At 38.2% G+C, this 17,453-nt stretch overlaps 1 protein-coding gene across 1 annotated transcript in view; it reads right to left on the bottom strand.

Annotated features, from left to right (window-relative positions):
- The window catches only part of ARFGEF3 (ARFGEF family member 3), a 95,599-nt gene that overhangs the window by 52,935 nt on the left and 25,211 nt on the right, over positions 1-17,453 (bottom strand). Inside the window, exons 5-10 of the mRNA XM_058802443.1 lie at positions 12,562-12,630; positions 7,893-8,015; positions 6,349-6,391; positions 5,287-5,365; positions 3,293-3,397; positions 264-588 (exon numbers count right to left, since the gene is read on the bottom strand). Of these exons, the coding sequence (XP_058658426.1) occupies positions 264-588; positions 3,293-3,397; positions 5,287-5,365; positions 6,349-6,391; positions 7,893-8,015; positions 12,562-12,630 (744 nt within the window). The remainder of the gene's footprint in view (positions 1-263; positions 589-3,292; positions 3,398-5,286; positions 5,366-6,348; positions 6,392-7,892; positions 8,016-12,561; positions 12,631-17,453) is intronic.

Genomic DNA, 17,453 nt, shown 5'->3' with positions numbered 1-17,453 from the left:
TAGGATCTGCTCCATGCAGCACCACAGCACGAGCACTGATGGAGTGCCACAGTAGCTTGTACTATGGAGACATACAGCTATTACAACTGCATCAAACTATCTGTTAGAGTGGTGCTGCTGTACCAGCTGTGCTCAGAAAGGACAAGTTCAACATCCCTAGGTGGGAAGGTTTGAAATGCATTGGTGTGCACATATCAGCAAAACTTACTGTTAAATAAACACTTTGTTTTATATGCCTGGATTTGCACATGCGATTGTCCTACCTCTTTCATAATTTTGATGGCTTCTACTCGATGTTGAGGTGGTGGGTAAAGCAACATGCGGTGATACAGAGACTGTAGCACAGGCTTCATGGATTCCACTGACCCCACCAGTCGAACCAGTTCTGCTGCAATATAATATATTGTCCGTGCAACGGGCCCACTAAGGGCAGGGGCCGTGGAAGAGCAACCTGAACCCCGGCCATGATCAGAGATCCCTGAGGAAGGGGAATCAGCCTCAAGGCAGATGCTGCTGTGGGCAGAGGTGATCGTTTTATCATGGATTGGATTTCCCAGGATTACTATTAGGGCTGGACACAGTTGCTTCCTGAGAAAGAAAAGCAGCAGATGGTAACTGGAAAAAATACTCTTACAAGAACAGATTGAAAATAGCCCATGGTTAAATGAGATACATACTCTTGTTTTAATGATCAGTCAAACAGCAGTGGTTAGATAGAAAAACAAATTATGCCAGGCTTTTTTCATCTCTCAATCATCAGCATGCTAGTCCATATGGAAAGATCTCTGTGTGCTGCAGAAACATAGTAGTGATTTTGCAAGTTCATGTTGCTGCACAGTGCTGTCCCTTTGCAGGATAGCATGCCTGCCTTTTTCACCAGCTGCAGACCATCACAAAGTAGAAAATCTAGACTTTCACTGCTCAGTGTCTCTTTTTCAATTCACCTTGGGAGCTTTAAAAAAGCCTGACTAAACAAGAACTAATCTATGTTAACTAGAAGGCTGAATATTCCATCGCTGAACTGCACATGCATTATTTTAGTAAGCACCCTTAGTTGTGAGCATCTGTTTGGCTGTCTTTTCAGAACACAATGAAAGCCCTGTACAATAACTCACAGTGTGCACTGTACTACACATATGCTACTATACAGTAAATACCCATCCTTCCTTCAACTGTCTAACACTCATGTTAAGTGGTTCAACACCAGCAGATCACTCCTCTGTGGAACCAAAGCCAGCTCAGCACTTTGCTCCATTAGCTGCTATTTCAGCTTTGCACTCACACACTTGACATTTTACTTCAGTCTGCAAGATCTTAATTTAAGAAGTCAAGTGCTGCATGAGAATGAGTCCTAAATCTGGTTTTCACCCACGTCTCAGAGGTTCAAGCAAGTACCTAGAGCAAGCACCCAATTTCAAGTAACAATTGATAAAACACGTCCTCATAGGTAACTACATTTTATTTTGTCAAGGTTTTATGCAGTCTAGAATTTTCATTGCTTCTCTTAACAAGATATCTGAAACAGCTCAGCTTCCCAAGTCATGGAAAGAAAACCAGCTTTTAATAGGAAATCAGATAATTACTTTAAATTTGTTTATTCCATTTATTTCTCCAATCAAGTACATTTCAAAACATAACAATTTACTGTTTAAGAAATATGCCTGTCTCAAAGCAGGCATAATCACAGGTTGCAACAATATATTCCCCACATATCTTAATCCTGTCAAAGTGTTTCTGTATCAAACTATGGAGAACACTGTCAACACACAGAGCTAAATCTTCCCTATCTGCTCCCTTCTTTATCTTCTTTGGGAACTGATTACAAAGTGTCTGTCGCAATGAAAGCTGTGTGCATGTAGGCAACAGCTCCTTAAAGAATAGGAACAGCTACCAGTTTGCATCACAACCTCACCAGACAGGTAATGTATTAGTGCATACAAAATATTCAAAATTATGTTTGCGGTTTAAACTGTTTCATATCTACCTAGTGTTTTAGGGTTTTTTCCCCCACTTAAGCAGGTAGCTGAAGCATGTATGTTCATTCCTTGGCAGCAGTGCAGGTTAAGAAGTCCCTGATGGCTTGCCCTCCTGGTACACAGCTACAGACACAAACACCTGCAGATTTCCAGCATAAACTGGATCACCAAAAGGATGTAAATTGTAAATAAAACAGGAAGTGTTTTCTTTTAACTGAGATAATTTCAGTGACCTTGCTCACAGGATGGCCCCACAGTCTGTCACATGAGCAGAAAAAAAGGGCTGGGTGAAATTCAAAGGCAGAAACTTCTGAAGTGAATCTGCCATGGGACAGAGAGTTCTGCTCTTTTGTTAGACCTCCAAGAGGCCTCAGCACTGGGTCCTTGTGCCACACTGCCAAGTGTTACCAGTCTGAACACCTCCCAGTTAGGCAGCCACTGATGTTCCTGGGACCGCAGGGGAGTTATGGGTGCCTCTACATGTTCCACCTTTAGAACTGGGCCCAAGTCAATCACTTCAGTTTCAAAAATTACAGGGTAAAAACACAAAAACCACATTTGTCATTAACAGTCACATATATCATTCCTTAATACAATCACCTGACAAGGTCAAAAGATGGGCACAGACTGCAAGGAACTGCGTATTAGTTACATTCTTGCTTTATTAATATGACTCAATTATCCACAGGCTATAAAAACCCCACTATTTCAATCACAAGGAAAGCAGGATGTGATGGTGCTTTGATGTGATGGTATCAATTTAGATATAAAAACAAACACCAAAAATATCAAGCCTTCCTGGTGAAGTGGATTAAAAAGGAGAAATTCTTGATGAAATAGAAGCAACATTAAGACTATTCGGCCTCAAACTTTACACAACAATGCAGGTCATAATAAGCATTTCTGGTCACCAGCACACATTTGACATTAATTTTGCTTATCTTCTTTCTTCTTTGCTTATTATTGTATCAGAACATTAAGAATCTCAACAGTACCCTCCTACAACAAGCAGAGCATCTCTGTGTTCAATGCCACACACAAATCCAAACTATTGCAGAAAGCATAAGAGGTTTTCTGTTCTGGCTAAATCCATTAGACCTCATTACAGTGATAATTCACTACCAGGATTTAATGCGGCAGCTGAGCAGGCAGTCCTAACCAATTTTATATGAGGCACAGAAAGAACTGATAGTAGGTTAACAGCAAGCTCTACCCACACCTGGAGACTTTTTACAGGTTTTTTTGCAAGGCTGGGGGGAACGGGTCCTTTTACATTTACAAACTGAGTATTTGCATTAGTCTTCAGATGTACTCACCATATTAGATCAGTGAATCCTTTGTGCTGGTGCATGCTGGGGGAGGAGCTGTTCAGCATGGAGAGGATACACTCCAAGTAAAGAAGCTGAAGTTGACGATTGTCACTGGCAAAGAAAAGATGCCATTCACATCATATTAAAACAGACTACTTAATTTTCTAAAATAACCACATTAGTTCACTTGAAAATTATACCATAATTTATAGCAGTGATTTATTTTGCTTCTTTCTGTCAATTTACAATGGTGTGATCACCTGCATCATCCCACTTATTTTGCACTGATTGCATGCAGTGATCTACTGCATTAAAAAAAAAGGTGAAAAAATAGGAAGAATAAAACCCAAATAATTACTCAAATTCAATCTAAAATCTTGAGAAGGAACCTTAAACAGAGGAAAAGTAGAAAACAGAACATTTTTGGACTATTGGATAGTTTCTTTAGGAAATCTGAAGCATGTTTAGGCTACTCTCTTCTGGTTATTTTTTTTTCTTGGTGACAGCCACAATGGTCAAAAGTGGTCATTAACCACAAATGGTTAATGTCTCCAAGCAGAAAGCCACACAGTAACATGGCTACCTTTCAGGGCCTTACCAGTAACTCTGTCAGAACCATAAACTCAAAGAAAGCTTCATGAGAAGGAATATTAAAGAACCTGTGGACACCTGGAACTGATACACTTGTAACATGCACTGTGCCTGCCCCTACTCTTAACATCAGCTGTGGGATCCAGGAGACAAGCAAGGCTGAGGTCGCCTTAAGAAAGGAGCACTCTATGGCAAGTGTACCCACAATATGGTTTTCACTCCTAAGAAAACCAGGATTTAATAATTCTCTTTTGGTCAGAGATGAGAGCTGGAGGAATGCACTTTCTGATATGTGACTGTACGTCAAGAAAGCTGTAAAGAATGGATTTATCTCAATCGAAATTAAGGAGTGAGAAAGATCTGTTTTTCTGTCACTGCCTGAGTTCCTTTTGTATGTATGAATTTGTATCCAAGTACAACAATACCTGTTTCACATGCCATAGAGAAAACCCTGAATCCTGAGGCTCAAAGCTGGATTTTTAACTCTGTGGTATGGAGGGTTGAAAACTGCTGGCCTCTTATATATTTTAAAGCTGATATATGTTTCCTCACAACAGCCTACATCTATCTGGAAAGATACATGCATTCCAGGTACAGATGCCTTGTTTCCCAACAGCTTTTCTTACAATGTGTCTTAATGCAGATGATCATCCCCTTAGAGTTGACACTTGCATGGGAATGTACAGGGCATCTCTGCACTCTTGATTTTATTTTCCCAGATGCTGACACTGATTAAATAATGCTAAGTAAGGCATTCCTCTGTAATCCTGCTGTTATTAGAGAGACTTATGGGAAGAAAGTCTGCAAAAGAACTGCACATAGATGCCTGTGCTATCTTTGCCTCTGGTAGATTCTGAAAATTGCACAGCATATAACACACTTCCTGTCCATAACAAACACATTTTAGAAGTTAAGATCATACATTTTCAAGTAGGTAGAGTGTATGATATTCCTAAATTGGAGGAATTCTTTGATAACACAAATTACTGCAATTGGATAAAGCCTGTCTAAGAAGGACTGATTTATTAATTCTGAATATAATATCTGTTAGGTCTCTCCATGGCTCTTGTAATTGTTATTCTCTCTATGATGGTTCTTCCAGCCAGAAAAGAAAACTTCTTAGATTATTAGTGTTTTGTATTAGTATTTTGCTGCTGTATGGAAGTTACTATAGATTAGATTTACTGGAAGCTCTGTAAAGCTGAACAATGCACAAAGAAGGCAAATTAGCTCCTCATTTCAAGCAAGGATTAAATTAATGCATCATGAATAATACTTTCTCTAGCAAACACCTCATTTAAGCACAGCTCTGCTCCATAATTCCAGAACTTCAACAGCACAATCACATGCATCAGTGAAACTCTCAACCTCCAGGTAATAAATTAAAATTATAAACTTAAATAACTCACTTTATGACAGCCTGGAGCTTCTCACAGAGTACAGTGAGGACAGATACAACATCATCACAAAGAGACTCAGTTGAAGTACCTCCAAAAAGGACAAATATCAGAGGCATTACATATGAACAGCTGGATAACAACATCAATTAACTGCATGGGTTCTCAGAGCTGGTCAGAGCTTCTAAACAAGGAGCAGGGCTACCCAAATTCATAGATAAGATGCAGTAGGAAAAGTGCTAGATAGGAAAGTGATCGCCACAACATGCAAAAGCAGCAGTATGAAACCCGGAGAGAGCACTAATTGCTTACATGCATTTACAGAAGGTTAGCTGAAATTAAATTCAGATAATAAAATAAGTATATAATTAGATAATAAAAAAGACTGGCCCCAGTTTTCTACATGGCAGCCAATTTCTGCAGTATCTCCCCCTGCAGCTTCTCTCTCTTACACATTTTCTGATGTCTGACCAACTTCTGATCTTATCAAAGAATGCTTGTGCTCTTCAAAGATTTTAGCCTCCATTCACACAAGTTCTACCAAAATCCTGAGTGAAGGTCAAAACCAGAGACTATTTTTCCTACTAGAAGATGTTGGAAGTTAAGCCACAAAGGGGATAGAAAAACATACTCTTGTAAAATAATCACCTGGCAAGTAGTCATTATATAAACAATGTCTTTGGCCTGAAATAGAGTAACCATTGTTTTCAGATTCCACATTCTACTCTGCAAATCTATTTCATTTCAGGAAGTAAAGGCACTTACTGAAACTTTTTTCAGACCACTGAAACTCCTTAATTACACCTGTTAGCACCTTAAAACAATAATATATTACTATGTTGAGTGCAATGCTGTTACCATGGTCCAAATGAAGACACAACTGGAAATATCAGGAGCTGACAGGGCTATCTCAGTTCTTATCACAGGTAACCAAGAAAGCACCAAACTATAGAGAAGTTACAAAATCCTGAGGGTGCAACTCCCATGACATCAAACAGCACTGTGGTCATAAAAAGAAAGTTAGGAATAAAAAAGCTGGATTGGAAGGAGTCACTAAAAAAGTTTTACAAATACCTTGACTCTTGAATTTCTGCAAGTTGTCAGGGTTTTCAACTATCTGTTGAGGAAAGACAAAGGTGGTGTAATTGGTACAAGGGACAAAGGAACATTATAGAAGCAATACTTTAACAGCAGAAGTTTCTTAAATTCAATTCTTTCTTAAATTCAATTCTTAAATTGTCCTCTATCTGTTTGGGGTCTTTTGCTAGGGTTTTTAATGGAACTTTTTGCAAAATATTTTTAAAAATTCCTTAAGATCTGTTTTAACAGTCATTTAGATTAAAGGAAATTGCATCTCATTTAGGTCAAAGTTTTGTAAGTCCTTAAGGGATTTCCTACACTTAGAACAACTCAGTAATAATTAGGCATATAAATTGCATTGAAAATAACTAAGAGAAAAGCAAAGTTTAGACTTCACAAACTACTTAGAAACCAAAATCAATTGAGTATTAGAGAGTTTAGAACACTGACAGTGTTAATGTTACAATACCAATAAAATTAATGGCAGTCAGGAAATGGAAATGACCTCATACATCACTTGGTTCAGCTGTGGTATAGGATTCTTCCTATTGTGCACAACAGGGTCAAGCCAAATTCTCTCAAGCATCAATAACAAAATGTCAGGAGCTAAATTCACTTTTCATATGCTTTTATATACTCCTCAGCTAAGAAAAGATCTAACAAAATTGAATTTGCAGACGCAAAATTTTTCTGTTTGTTTGGGGGTTTTTTGGTAAATGCTTTGGCTAGTAAAATGAACCTACTTAGCACCAACAGAAGACAACTTTACTTAAACTGAATTATTATTTTTGCAGTTGCTCAGCAGGATAAAAACAATCTAGTCTATTAATCCAAAATAGAAGTGATCATCTTAACCCAAAACAGATGTAAGGAAATCAATCTGTACAACTAGAGTCCTTAAATTTTCCTAATAAATAGAAACTGACTTTTACAAATAATACTTCTTTAACAATATGGTATTATACAAAACAGTACAAACAACGTAAGACGTCAGTGTAATTCCACATGTACCCAGAACATCTACAGTTGAAAATGTGCTGGGATGTCATTCAAACAGCTCTCATGGGTTTTAATAATGAAATAAATAAAATTATAATTTTTTTATAACAAAGAAAAAAATTCATAAGTTAAAATATCTTCTATTAAAAAAAGTAGAAGAAAAATCGCAATTACACTTTCCTTAGTTGAGAATCTGTTTTTTTACTATGTAAATATTTGTCATGCAAAAAGTTTTGGCAGAAGGATTTCAATGCACCTTAGAAAAACAAGAAAACAAAATAAAAGAATGGAAAAAGTTGAGGCAGCCTGACATTAGAACAAAGTGTCTTTTATTTAATGCAAAGAAAAAAAAAATAAACCAGCCAACTAAAGTTGACAATGTGAGAGCTCTTAGGCAGGCATAGTCAGAGCCCAAAAAACTTTTAAACAGGATTAACTGAGGAAGTGTCAAATAAAAGCCATAAGGCATTCAGATGAATGAGAACAAAATGGTATGCAGCCATGGACATGGAACCATTTGTTGATGCCAGAAGGCTCACCATGTTTTCTTGCTTTTGTCGTAACTGTAAAGTCAAGTCACTCAACATTTGGCTGAGGGTTGCCCGCACAGCGGTGTTAATGCTCCGCTGGTGACAGCTAGATACATATGTCTCAATGCAAACCTGATGAGGAAACAAGACAGCAGCACAAAGAGATCAACTCCCCCTTACCAGGAACACAGTTTAGGAGGATACCAAGGTCTCTCACATGCAGATAGATAGTCAGCCTTCCTTACTATTTAGCACATTAGAAGTTTTTAGCAGTCTTGGTTGGAAAGCCAAGTAACTCATCAGTCACACAGCTGCAGGAATGGCAGGGCAAAACTGGCAAAGTCTCCTGTCAAATCCAAGTGATTTTGGTACTTGTCTCACTTTGTACAGAGCTCATTGAATGAGGCTTTGATTATTCATATCTTGATACTTATTGTAACTACCTTGCTGCAAGTCTATGTCTGCAATATCCTGTAAATATCCTTCAATTCTTCAAGCTTGTTGCTTCTGGTGTAAAGGTATTTGCCACTTATTCTATGATAATCGTTACGTACTGTATCTAATGTGAAAACTTTTAAAGCCTTTCTTAACACAGAAAATACAATAGCATTTTACCATAAATAACACAAACAACTGCCTTTTAATAACTGGCAATCCAGCAGAGGGCTCCTCTTCTCAGAGATTCCATGGGAACCAAGGCAGCAATAGAAGAACGCTGATGGATCATCCAGTTCCCAACTCCAAGCCCAGCTGCTGACAGGTTTCTGGCAATGTGCTGTGCCCAGAGTCATGCTTGACTTCTGCCCCTGGTGATCCTGCACAAGTGGCTGCTAAAGTGTTACACAGCTAGGATCTTGGGGACAGCACACTGCAAAGTGCAGTTTCTGTCCTTCATCAGGTATTTTGTGGGAGGCGCTAGGTCTCTGTAAGACCTTCAGTAACTGGAGTAGACAGTGTAACCACATTGCACAGTAACTACTAAGTAGATAAAAATCTTGATGGAGCTGAGCAGATTTGTGACAGAACTGTAAAATAGTCTTCTTGAAGAAGCAGTTTTGGTCCTTTGTCCTGCACTAAGCTTTATTGTTCACAATGACCACAAGAATCTTCCAAATCCGTAACAAGCAAAACACAAAGTAAATGACTGTTCACATACTTATATATTTTTCAGTTTTAGCAGTTTTATTCTGCCATTGTTTAGATATATAGCAAGTAAGAACTGTAAATATAAATGGAACTAGATGTGAAAAATTATTTAAAATATTAATTCTTAAAAATATAAATGTGTAGTATGAACTATATGCATAAGGAGTATACAAAACTGCATCTGGTGTACATTTTTGAATGAGAAGGATATTATATGATGTAAAGTCACTTTTATAGTTCCCTAATGAGGATGAGTTTTTAAGAAGGAAAAATTAAAGTGATCTGATTACAGAGTCTGATCAGTATTGACATAGGCACACAAACAAGACTCTTGATTGTTTCTAACTCCTATTGAAATGAAACCAAGCTATCAATAGGTCAGTGATGAAGATGTTCTTTTAAGTTGGCCTGGACCAATTCTGCTCATCATTCAGCTATCCCTTGAACCCCAGTGGACAAAATAACCCTAAAAGCTTGTTAACCACATACAGCCCTTCACAGAGGGCAAACCATTCCAGTGCTGCTGAGATCATTCTTTTTGAGCTGTAAGACTTCTTCTAGAGTACCTGAAATAATTAATGAAGTACCATTCTTAGAGGTAGGCTGACTTTCTGGAAAGAGCATGGTTGGTATCTCCTCCTTGTCTCCCCTCCCCATGTGAGCTAATAAGCAAACAATACTTGAGTTGCAATCTTACAGAAGGCCTGTGTTCTAAATGGCTGGGCAAGGTACCTTTTGAAAAGCCACTGATGAAGAAGCAGCAGTGAAAATGCGAGAGCTCAGGGCTCCAAAGAGGTGTGCAATGGACATTTTGATCATTTCATGCATTTGGGGACTTCCAGCTCTATGGCATGCAAAACACAACTAAGAGCAAAACACAGAAGGGTTAGCTAATTAAACACAGAGTTACACAAAATAAACCTCCAGAAGGCACACTGGAGCAACAAACACACACAAAAAACCATGAAACAGCATCAACTACATTTTCCTGCAGGTGTCTAGGCAAGCATGGGAAGGTGCACAGAACAAGATTTAATCCATTTTTCATACTACTAATCTCTTTTCAATATTATTAATACTTAGGGCAGAAATTATAGTAGTCTTCATGTTGGATGCTTTCTTAATTTGAAGCTGATAAGGTTCAGAATGATTTTGAGTGCCATTGTTTTGTACACATGAATTGCAAACCATCAGACAGTGCAAAATGGCCAGACTGTAGCTTTGTTTGTCAGAGACAGTCCTCAGGTGTTCCACTAGTAATGAAGGCAGCACCTTTCCAATCCTGGAGTGGTTCTACTTGTTACAGAGTGCAGGCTAGGAAAACTAAGGGACTGATTTGGAAAAAAACGTTAAATATCATGGGCACTGGAACAGAAAGCTCCTCTTTGCCACCTTTCCCTTAGAGCAAGTCAGAAGGTTAACCAAATGCTGAACTGAGATATTATTTTCTGTTTCCTACTGCTTATATGTTGACTAATTCAGATACAAAGGCATAGTGATGCCAGCTATTAAAATCTTTACCTTACCTAAAGCCTGTGGAGGAACTTGTGGAAACATGTATGTGCTGGGTAGGATTTGCTATTTAGAGAGACCTAGGCTATTTAAGAAAACCTGAGGCAGTATTTTCTCAAGAAGTGTGGAGAAAATAGCTGTACATCCAAACACTCCAAATAGAGGCAAGCACACTCTGTATTACTGTTTGTTCCAATTCATTGAAGGAAATGAGTTTTGCTTGCTTTGCTGGCACATCTCATCATGCATTAGAGTCTTGCTCACTATAAAAGAAAAGAACTAGCATTGTCCTAATTTGTATCAGTACACTAGCAAAGCTTTTTAAAAACCAGATTGGCTTTCTGAGAATAAACTGAAATGCAACTACCAAAACTAGCAGAGTTTCACATCAATCTGTGAAAGACAACTGCCAATTTTCAGAATGTTTTTGATGAATAACAACCCTCTTTACAGAGAGAACAGAAAATATTATTTCTGATTATTTCTACAGTTTATACCACAGAGACCATCACTGATTGACCATTTCCCCCCAGTCTCAGGTAGAGCTCTTAAAGACTGAAAACTGAAGGGCTCAGAGTCATTAAATGCTTTTGCCAGCAAGCACTTTGTTTAATCTCAAGCTCTTTACCTACAGCCAAGAGATGCACTAAGCTGAATTCATCAGCTTTTGCCTTGCATGTTAGGAAGTCGGTGAGAAATATGAGAAAAACTGCAGCAGGGGAAATTATCTGTATTTTTTCCCAGCGTGTGACACTGACATAAAGAGGGTTTAGTAGAAATTTAAAAACTGTGGCTTGTTAAGTAGCAATTCAATTCATCCCTGCTGCAGCATCTACAGATGGGGCTTACAAAGACCTCCAAAAATAGCCACACCTTATGGTCTCACCTAGCACAAGAGAAACGAAAATCTAAGCTGTGCTAATCTAGAATGATTACTATCTTTTTCATCTGGTATATGTTATATACATGAACTATTTATGTTGTTTCCTTGCCTTTTAAAACCCTTTTTTCTTCTGCAAAATGGAACTAATTTTCTTTGGTTTCCTGTTATCCCTACAACTCCTTTCTCAGCTTCTGATAAGATAAGGCAAGGTCAGTTTTATTCTTGAACTCAGAAAATACTGTAACTTCCAGCTAAAGTAAGCTATTTTCACATGGGATTTTTGTTTTTACAAAAAAACTCCACCACAAATAACAAAAACTGAGAAGTAACACATCTTTAAATGTCTACAGACACTTGGGAGTGTAGGACATGGAGGTAACATTTACATTCCTTCATGGACACTAGCTCTGCCCATAGCATGTTAACAATGTACTTTTATAATAGATTCTGCACACAGCAGTGTGGTTTGCACAGGAGGATTAAGTGCTCCTGTACATTTTCTCTAAGCTGAACAAACAGCCCATAGCAGGCAACACACTACTAAAAATATCACTCACCTACTGAGGCTCAGGTAATATGCTTGCAAGTATGTTTTCTACAACCAAATCTCCTTTACAATTTAATTCATATTAAAATCTAATGGAATAAAGGGAGTAGAGTGACTAAGAACCCAATGGCTCAAGGGACATTAAAAATATTTTACTTGGATGTGTCAGGAAAGAGATACAAGGAACAGTGAGGTACTTATGCCAACATGGCACACTATGGCTTATAAACTTCTCTTCAGGAAACTCCATTAGTGTTAGAGTTGCAGCCAGTAGGAAATCAGTGCAGTGCTGTTTCATGAAGAACTCAAGAAATTTTTTCTATTGCAAAAGCAAAATAAATATGAGAAGTAGTAAATGTGTAATGTTGTAATAAACAATTATCAGTCAACTTCCAAGACTGCCTTCCCATGCAAGCCCAAACCTGCCCAACTCACAACTATTTCTTCACACTACACATAAGGTAATACCAGTCCTAATAATGGTAGACGTGTTTTAGACTGGTTCAGTTTCAGGCTACACATGGAAGGCACACTCAAGGTAGTAGGGAAAGCTTAAGTGACACAAGCAGTGGTATAACAGAGGCACTTACCTCAGCAATCTTCAACACTGAACTCCCATTCAGCTCAAAGGTGGAGGTATATGTTATACAGAGCAAGACCTTGGATCAAAAGAGAGGAAATGAAAAAAAATTAAGTTTCAGCCATTATTGACTCTCCTTCCCACCCTTGTGCTCCTAGCCAAAACTCCTCCCAACTTGGAGAAACAGCATCAGAAGCTTCTTAGCACCATGTGTTATTGGGATAGAGGAGATCCTCCTGAGAAGCTGCATCTGGTGGCCCTAGAGGCACCACCCAATGGATTACTTATTGCTGTCTCCTACATATGACCACCAAAAGGAAGACAATCCAGTGATCAACTCTGGCCTTGGACCCCTATTCATATTTTAACCACAAGCTCTGCATGATTTATAATCAGTCCTTTCATTCACTTCTATCAATATAACAAAAGAGAAAGGAAAAATACGATGCAAGTTATTACTTAAGTGGCACAGACAGATAAGTATTATGTGAAAAAATCCATTAATTACTGCCTGAGGATTTCCCAGCACAGGATATTTGCACTAAGTGTATTATAGTAACTTGATAATGAGTAGCTAAAAAACATCCATAAGCCCCAGTTCATGAAGGGAGGCTTTTTCTGTCCTGAATTCAGCAGGAAGAATAAGACACTAAAAAACCAATTCAACATCTTGCTGTGAAGAGAAGGGAGTAAGAATGTGATGTGAACCACCAGGATAAATGGGTGAGTGAGGCAATGTGGTGAGAGACACTGTGGTGTCTGATGCCTTTTGTGTCTGGAGATTTCTTCCCACTCTCCTGTCTTCCTTTCCAATCTCTCCTGCCCCACAGAAGACAGAATCTCAGCTACTGTTCTCTCTCCTTCAAAGCATAAAAGCCCTCCAGCACCAGAATTTATGTTTGGCTTGTTCTGAAATAGTGTAAGTTTCTTGGGATAAGTGTAGCAACAAATATCAAATCACATTAACACTAATGTATTGGTCCCTACAGTATCTCAGCCCTACTCAGAACTGCTGTTCTCTGCTTCACAACAAAGTTTGGGGCATCAGATAAGTCAACATTAATGGCTGTTAACTAGAAGCAAAGTACAGAAGAGTCTGTCCACAGGTGAGTGTGACATTTTCCTGAAGGAGCACATAAATAAACTTTAGCATTTTGAGAGTCATACTGAAAAGTTACTATACACTGAAATGCACTGCACCTTTACAAGTGTTTTTCTTAGCAGAAAACTTGTATTTCACTACAGGATGTCACACCTTACTCTGAGGTTGTTGGGTTTTCTGTTCGCTTGTTTGCATTTTTGTTTTGTAAATAAAATGCCAATAAGGAGCTTGATCCTCTTCTTATAGAAGGTGATTTTACTACAAAAAGTGTTCCAAGTAAACCATTGTGTAATGGCAATTTTACAGTTTTCTGTACATGATATCTTGATTTGACGCTCAGTCCTTCATAAATAGAAGCCGAATAATGTGGATAAATACTAGAGGTAGTGACAAAAGAAAAGGGCACACTACTCTTATGAATTACAATAGTCCTGCACTAGAAACTCTTTTTTAGATATTTAGCATTTATCTTGGGAGCAAAGTTTCTGAGCCAAATCCCTTCTTCATGGTTTCTCTTTTCCTTGAAATGGACAAAATGGAATTTCTTAAAAGTGTTATACAGCCCACCTCAATATTACACGGAGAGATACAAGCTACAGAGCACTTGAACTTGCCAAAGAAAGCAATCTAATTCTAACTACAAATAATTAAGAATGCTGTCCTTTGTATTTCTTGACAGGAAGAAATACAAAGTATTTCTTTGTATTTCTTTGTATATACAGGAAGAAAACTCCACAAATTTCTCTGTAATCCATAACATTTACTAGCACATGCACAAGTGCCAGTGAAAAGGAACTGTGGTACCTTTCTTCCTGTCCCCAGAGCAAATTCTATAGAACAACAGAAAGGTAAACAGTCAATTATAAAAACTGTCAATCTCATTTGGCTAATAATAACATAAGTTATAAAGGCTGTTATTTCCATCTGCTGCTCAGTCCATATGTGAAAAACGTAAAGCTTTGAAGCCAAACAATTTTGTTTAGCACTAACTAGATTCTTAACTACTGCCCAGCCTCACAGTCAGCTGCGGGGCCTCACTTTCTCAGCTATTAATTACACTGAAATTTTATTGACATTTCTAATAGCTCTGAGAACTCAGCAGCTGGCTAAAATATATATTCAGTACTCAAGGAAAAACTGATTTGTATCCTCCAGACGCTGCTGTGTAAAACACAGGTGTAGAACACCGTTTCTAAACACAGTTTCTAAACACACAGAGACAAGTGTTACTTCCCACTGACAAATCTCATCACACTATAACCACAATGGACATCCATGACTAATCCTATTCAGTGGTTTGTGTGTCCTGATTTTCCCTACTTGTAAACCCTTATTTACTTCATGTGATTTTCTGCTCTCTTGTCCCATCTTGGCTTTGTAGTGTTACTATCTAATGTTTGCCACAGATCAAAACCTGGGTGCCAATACACTACAATTCATGGAAGGACACATCAGTTCAAGTGTTCTTTTAAGCCTTTGCCCTTCAAAACCTCTTTCTTCCCTCCTCTTTTTTTTTTTGTGTGTTTATATTTTGTTGTTGTTGTTTTTTTTTAATTTCCATCTTTTATAGAGCTGAATTGTGAAAAGTTAGTGCATATGTATACACATACAAATATATATATGTATTCCTTTCTGTCACAAATGCCAAAAACCTGCATGTAACATGTGAATGATAGAAACATCAGAGATCAAGCTCAGTAAGGAAGTGATGATCAAAACTTTGCTATGAAGCAAAAGAGAATTTCAGCAAAAAGACTGCTAAGTTTTGACTGCTATTCTTTGTAAAAAATGAGACCTGTGAACCCACTAGCTAGAGAAAGGGCATACGACCTGATGCAACCAAATGACAGAAGCACAAGCAATCAGCCAGTATATTCTTGGCTTACTCCACTGCTACCACAAATCATTTGTAAGTTCTGAAACATGTCTCTGACCAATACACAAGACTGCTCTCAGCCATGATTTCCATCAGCACTGCTGCAGGACTCATTTAGAGTCATGGCAATGATCCAAACACTTAACTTGCATGTTTTCCCTTTTATGTGGAACAAACAGGAAGACAGCAGGCTTCTCTTTTAAATTACTGGATGAAAAATGGGACTAAAAACAACCAAACAAAACCAAACTTAATAATTCCAATCCACTGAAAACACTGAGTCTCCAAACAGGATACCCCCACAGACTGCATAACTACTCATGATACTAACTCAAACAATCTGTATTTAAAAAAATTAAAGAAAAGAAAGATAGAGGCTTTCTTGGGCAATAACCTGTTGTTTTTGCAACTACTGGTATGGAAAGCAAAAACAAAACTACAAAGCAGTTCCTAATAACTAGAAAGCAATTCCAGCAAAAAACAAAATTGAAAACCAGCTTTTACTGATTGGTATGGATTCTAAACCACATTTTGTTTCTTTTTTTTTTTTTGAAGAAGGAACTTATATGACTGTAGAGACAGTTTCAAAGTCACACAGCTTCCAGGATTTTTTAATTGGCTTGCATTATCTTGCAAATGCCCAACGAGATCACATTTCCATAAATGGCTTATCCATAATGAAAGTATTTATTTTAATTACTGTTGAAGCTCTGACCATCATGGAACAAGAAATATAATTCCTACTCCCTGGAGTCCCAGGATACAGTCCCAAATGTAGTATACGAGTATGCACATGGTACTTTCCACAACAAGTAGAAACAAAACCAAAAACTCTGCTTCTGATATGTCAATTGAAACAAAATGTACAGGAAACAAAATAAAGTGCAATGTAATTAAACTGACATCACAATGTCTATCCATCCTGTGCTATGTGCTCTAAGATTACACTGCTCGAGCAGAGAGATTGGACCAGATAACCACTGTGGTCCCTTACAACTTTGCCTGTTCTGTGTTTCTGTGTGATTCCATACTTTAATGGTTGGATGGGGGATTTGAACAACCTAGTCTAGTGGAAGGTGCCCCTGTCCATGGCAGGAGCATTAGAACTAGCTGAACTTTAGGGTTCCTTACAACCCAAACCATTCTGTGACCTCTTGAAGAGGAAAAAAGTGGGAATGTTTTTAGAGTGTAAGGCTGCCTATCATTGCTAGCCAAGTTCCTTAAGTGCTTGGTACATATCTGCAGTACAAACCAATCCTCACATTGAAGAGCTCTTTCATGTGGGAGCACATGAAATAAGCAGAGTGTATAGGAAAGCAAGCAGCATCCCCAAGAAAGAGAGAAAAGGTTCAAAACTTTACAATTTAAAAAAAATACAATTATGCAACCACCTCTAATCCCTTTGTGGGATTTGTAAAAGAAGCCTTTCCTGACTTACTTTATTTGCAGGCTAGTAAACTCGGATGCAATGCGTGCCAGATGATTCTCACATCCTGCCCCTCAGAGGAAAACCATGATAGGAAGGACAGCCCTTTACCTCATTCAGTAGTTTGACATTTGAAGTCATCCAGTATTTCTGCAAAATAGTTTGGACAGGAGGTGTCCCCCTATTTGTCAGAATAACTGGTAACCTGCTCATGTCGCACTCTTTGGCCTTGAAGGAAAACAAGGGCAAGAGAAACAAAGCACATTAATGAAGTCATTTACACTCTGTCACCATGTGTCACTGTACCAAACAGCAGATTTTAATTATGGAGAGAGAGGAGAGTGTGTCTGCTATGAATTAGTAAACCCATAAATGCTGCTCAGCATTATGAATGCACCAGGGCTTCAGACATAAGGACTATATCTGGTACAGGAGAACCTCACACATCATCAGCAATGACATGCTGAGTGCTCAGAGAAGAAAATGCCCATTTAGTTC

This window comes from Ammospiza caudacuta, chromosome 3 (assembly GCF_027887145.1).
Source record: "Ammospiza caudacuta isolate bAmmCau1 chromosome 3, bAmmCau1.pri, whole genome shotgun sequence".
NCBI classification, from domain to species: domain Eukaryota; kingdom Metazoa; phylum Chordata; class Aves; order Passeriformes; family Passerellidae; genus Ammospiza; species Ammospiza caudacuta.
Note: the sequence above shows the minus strand (reverse complement) of the source record. Positions and strands in the feature narration are given on the sequence as shown.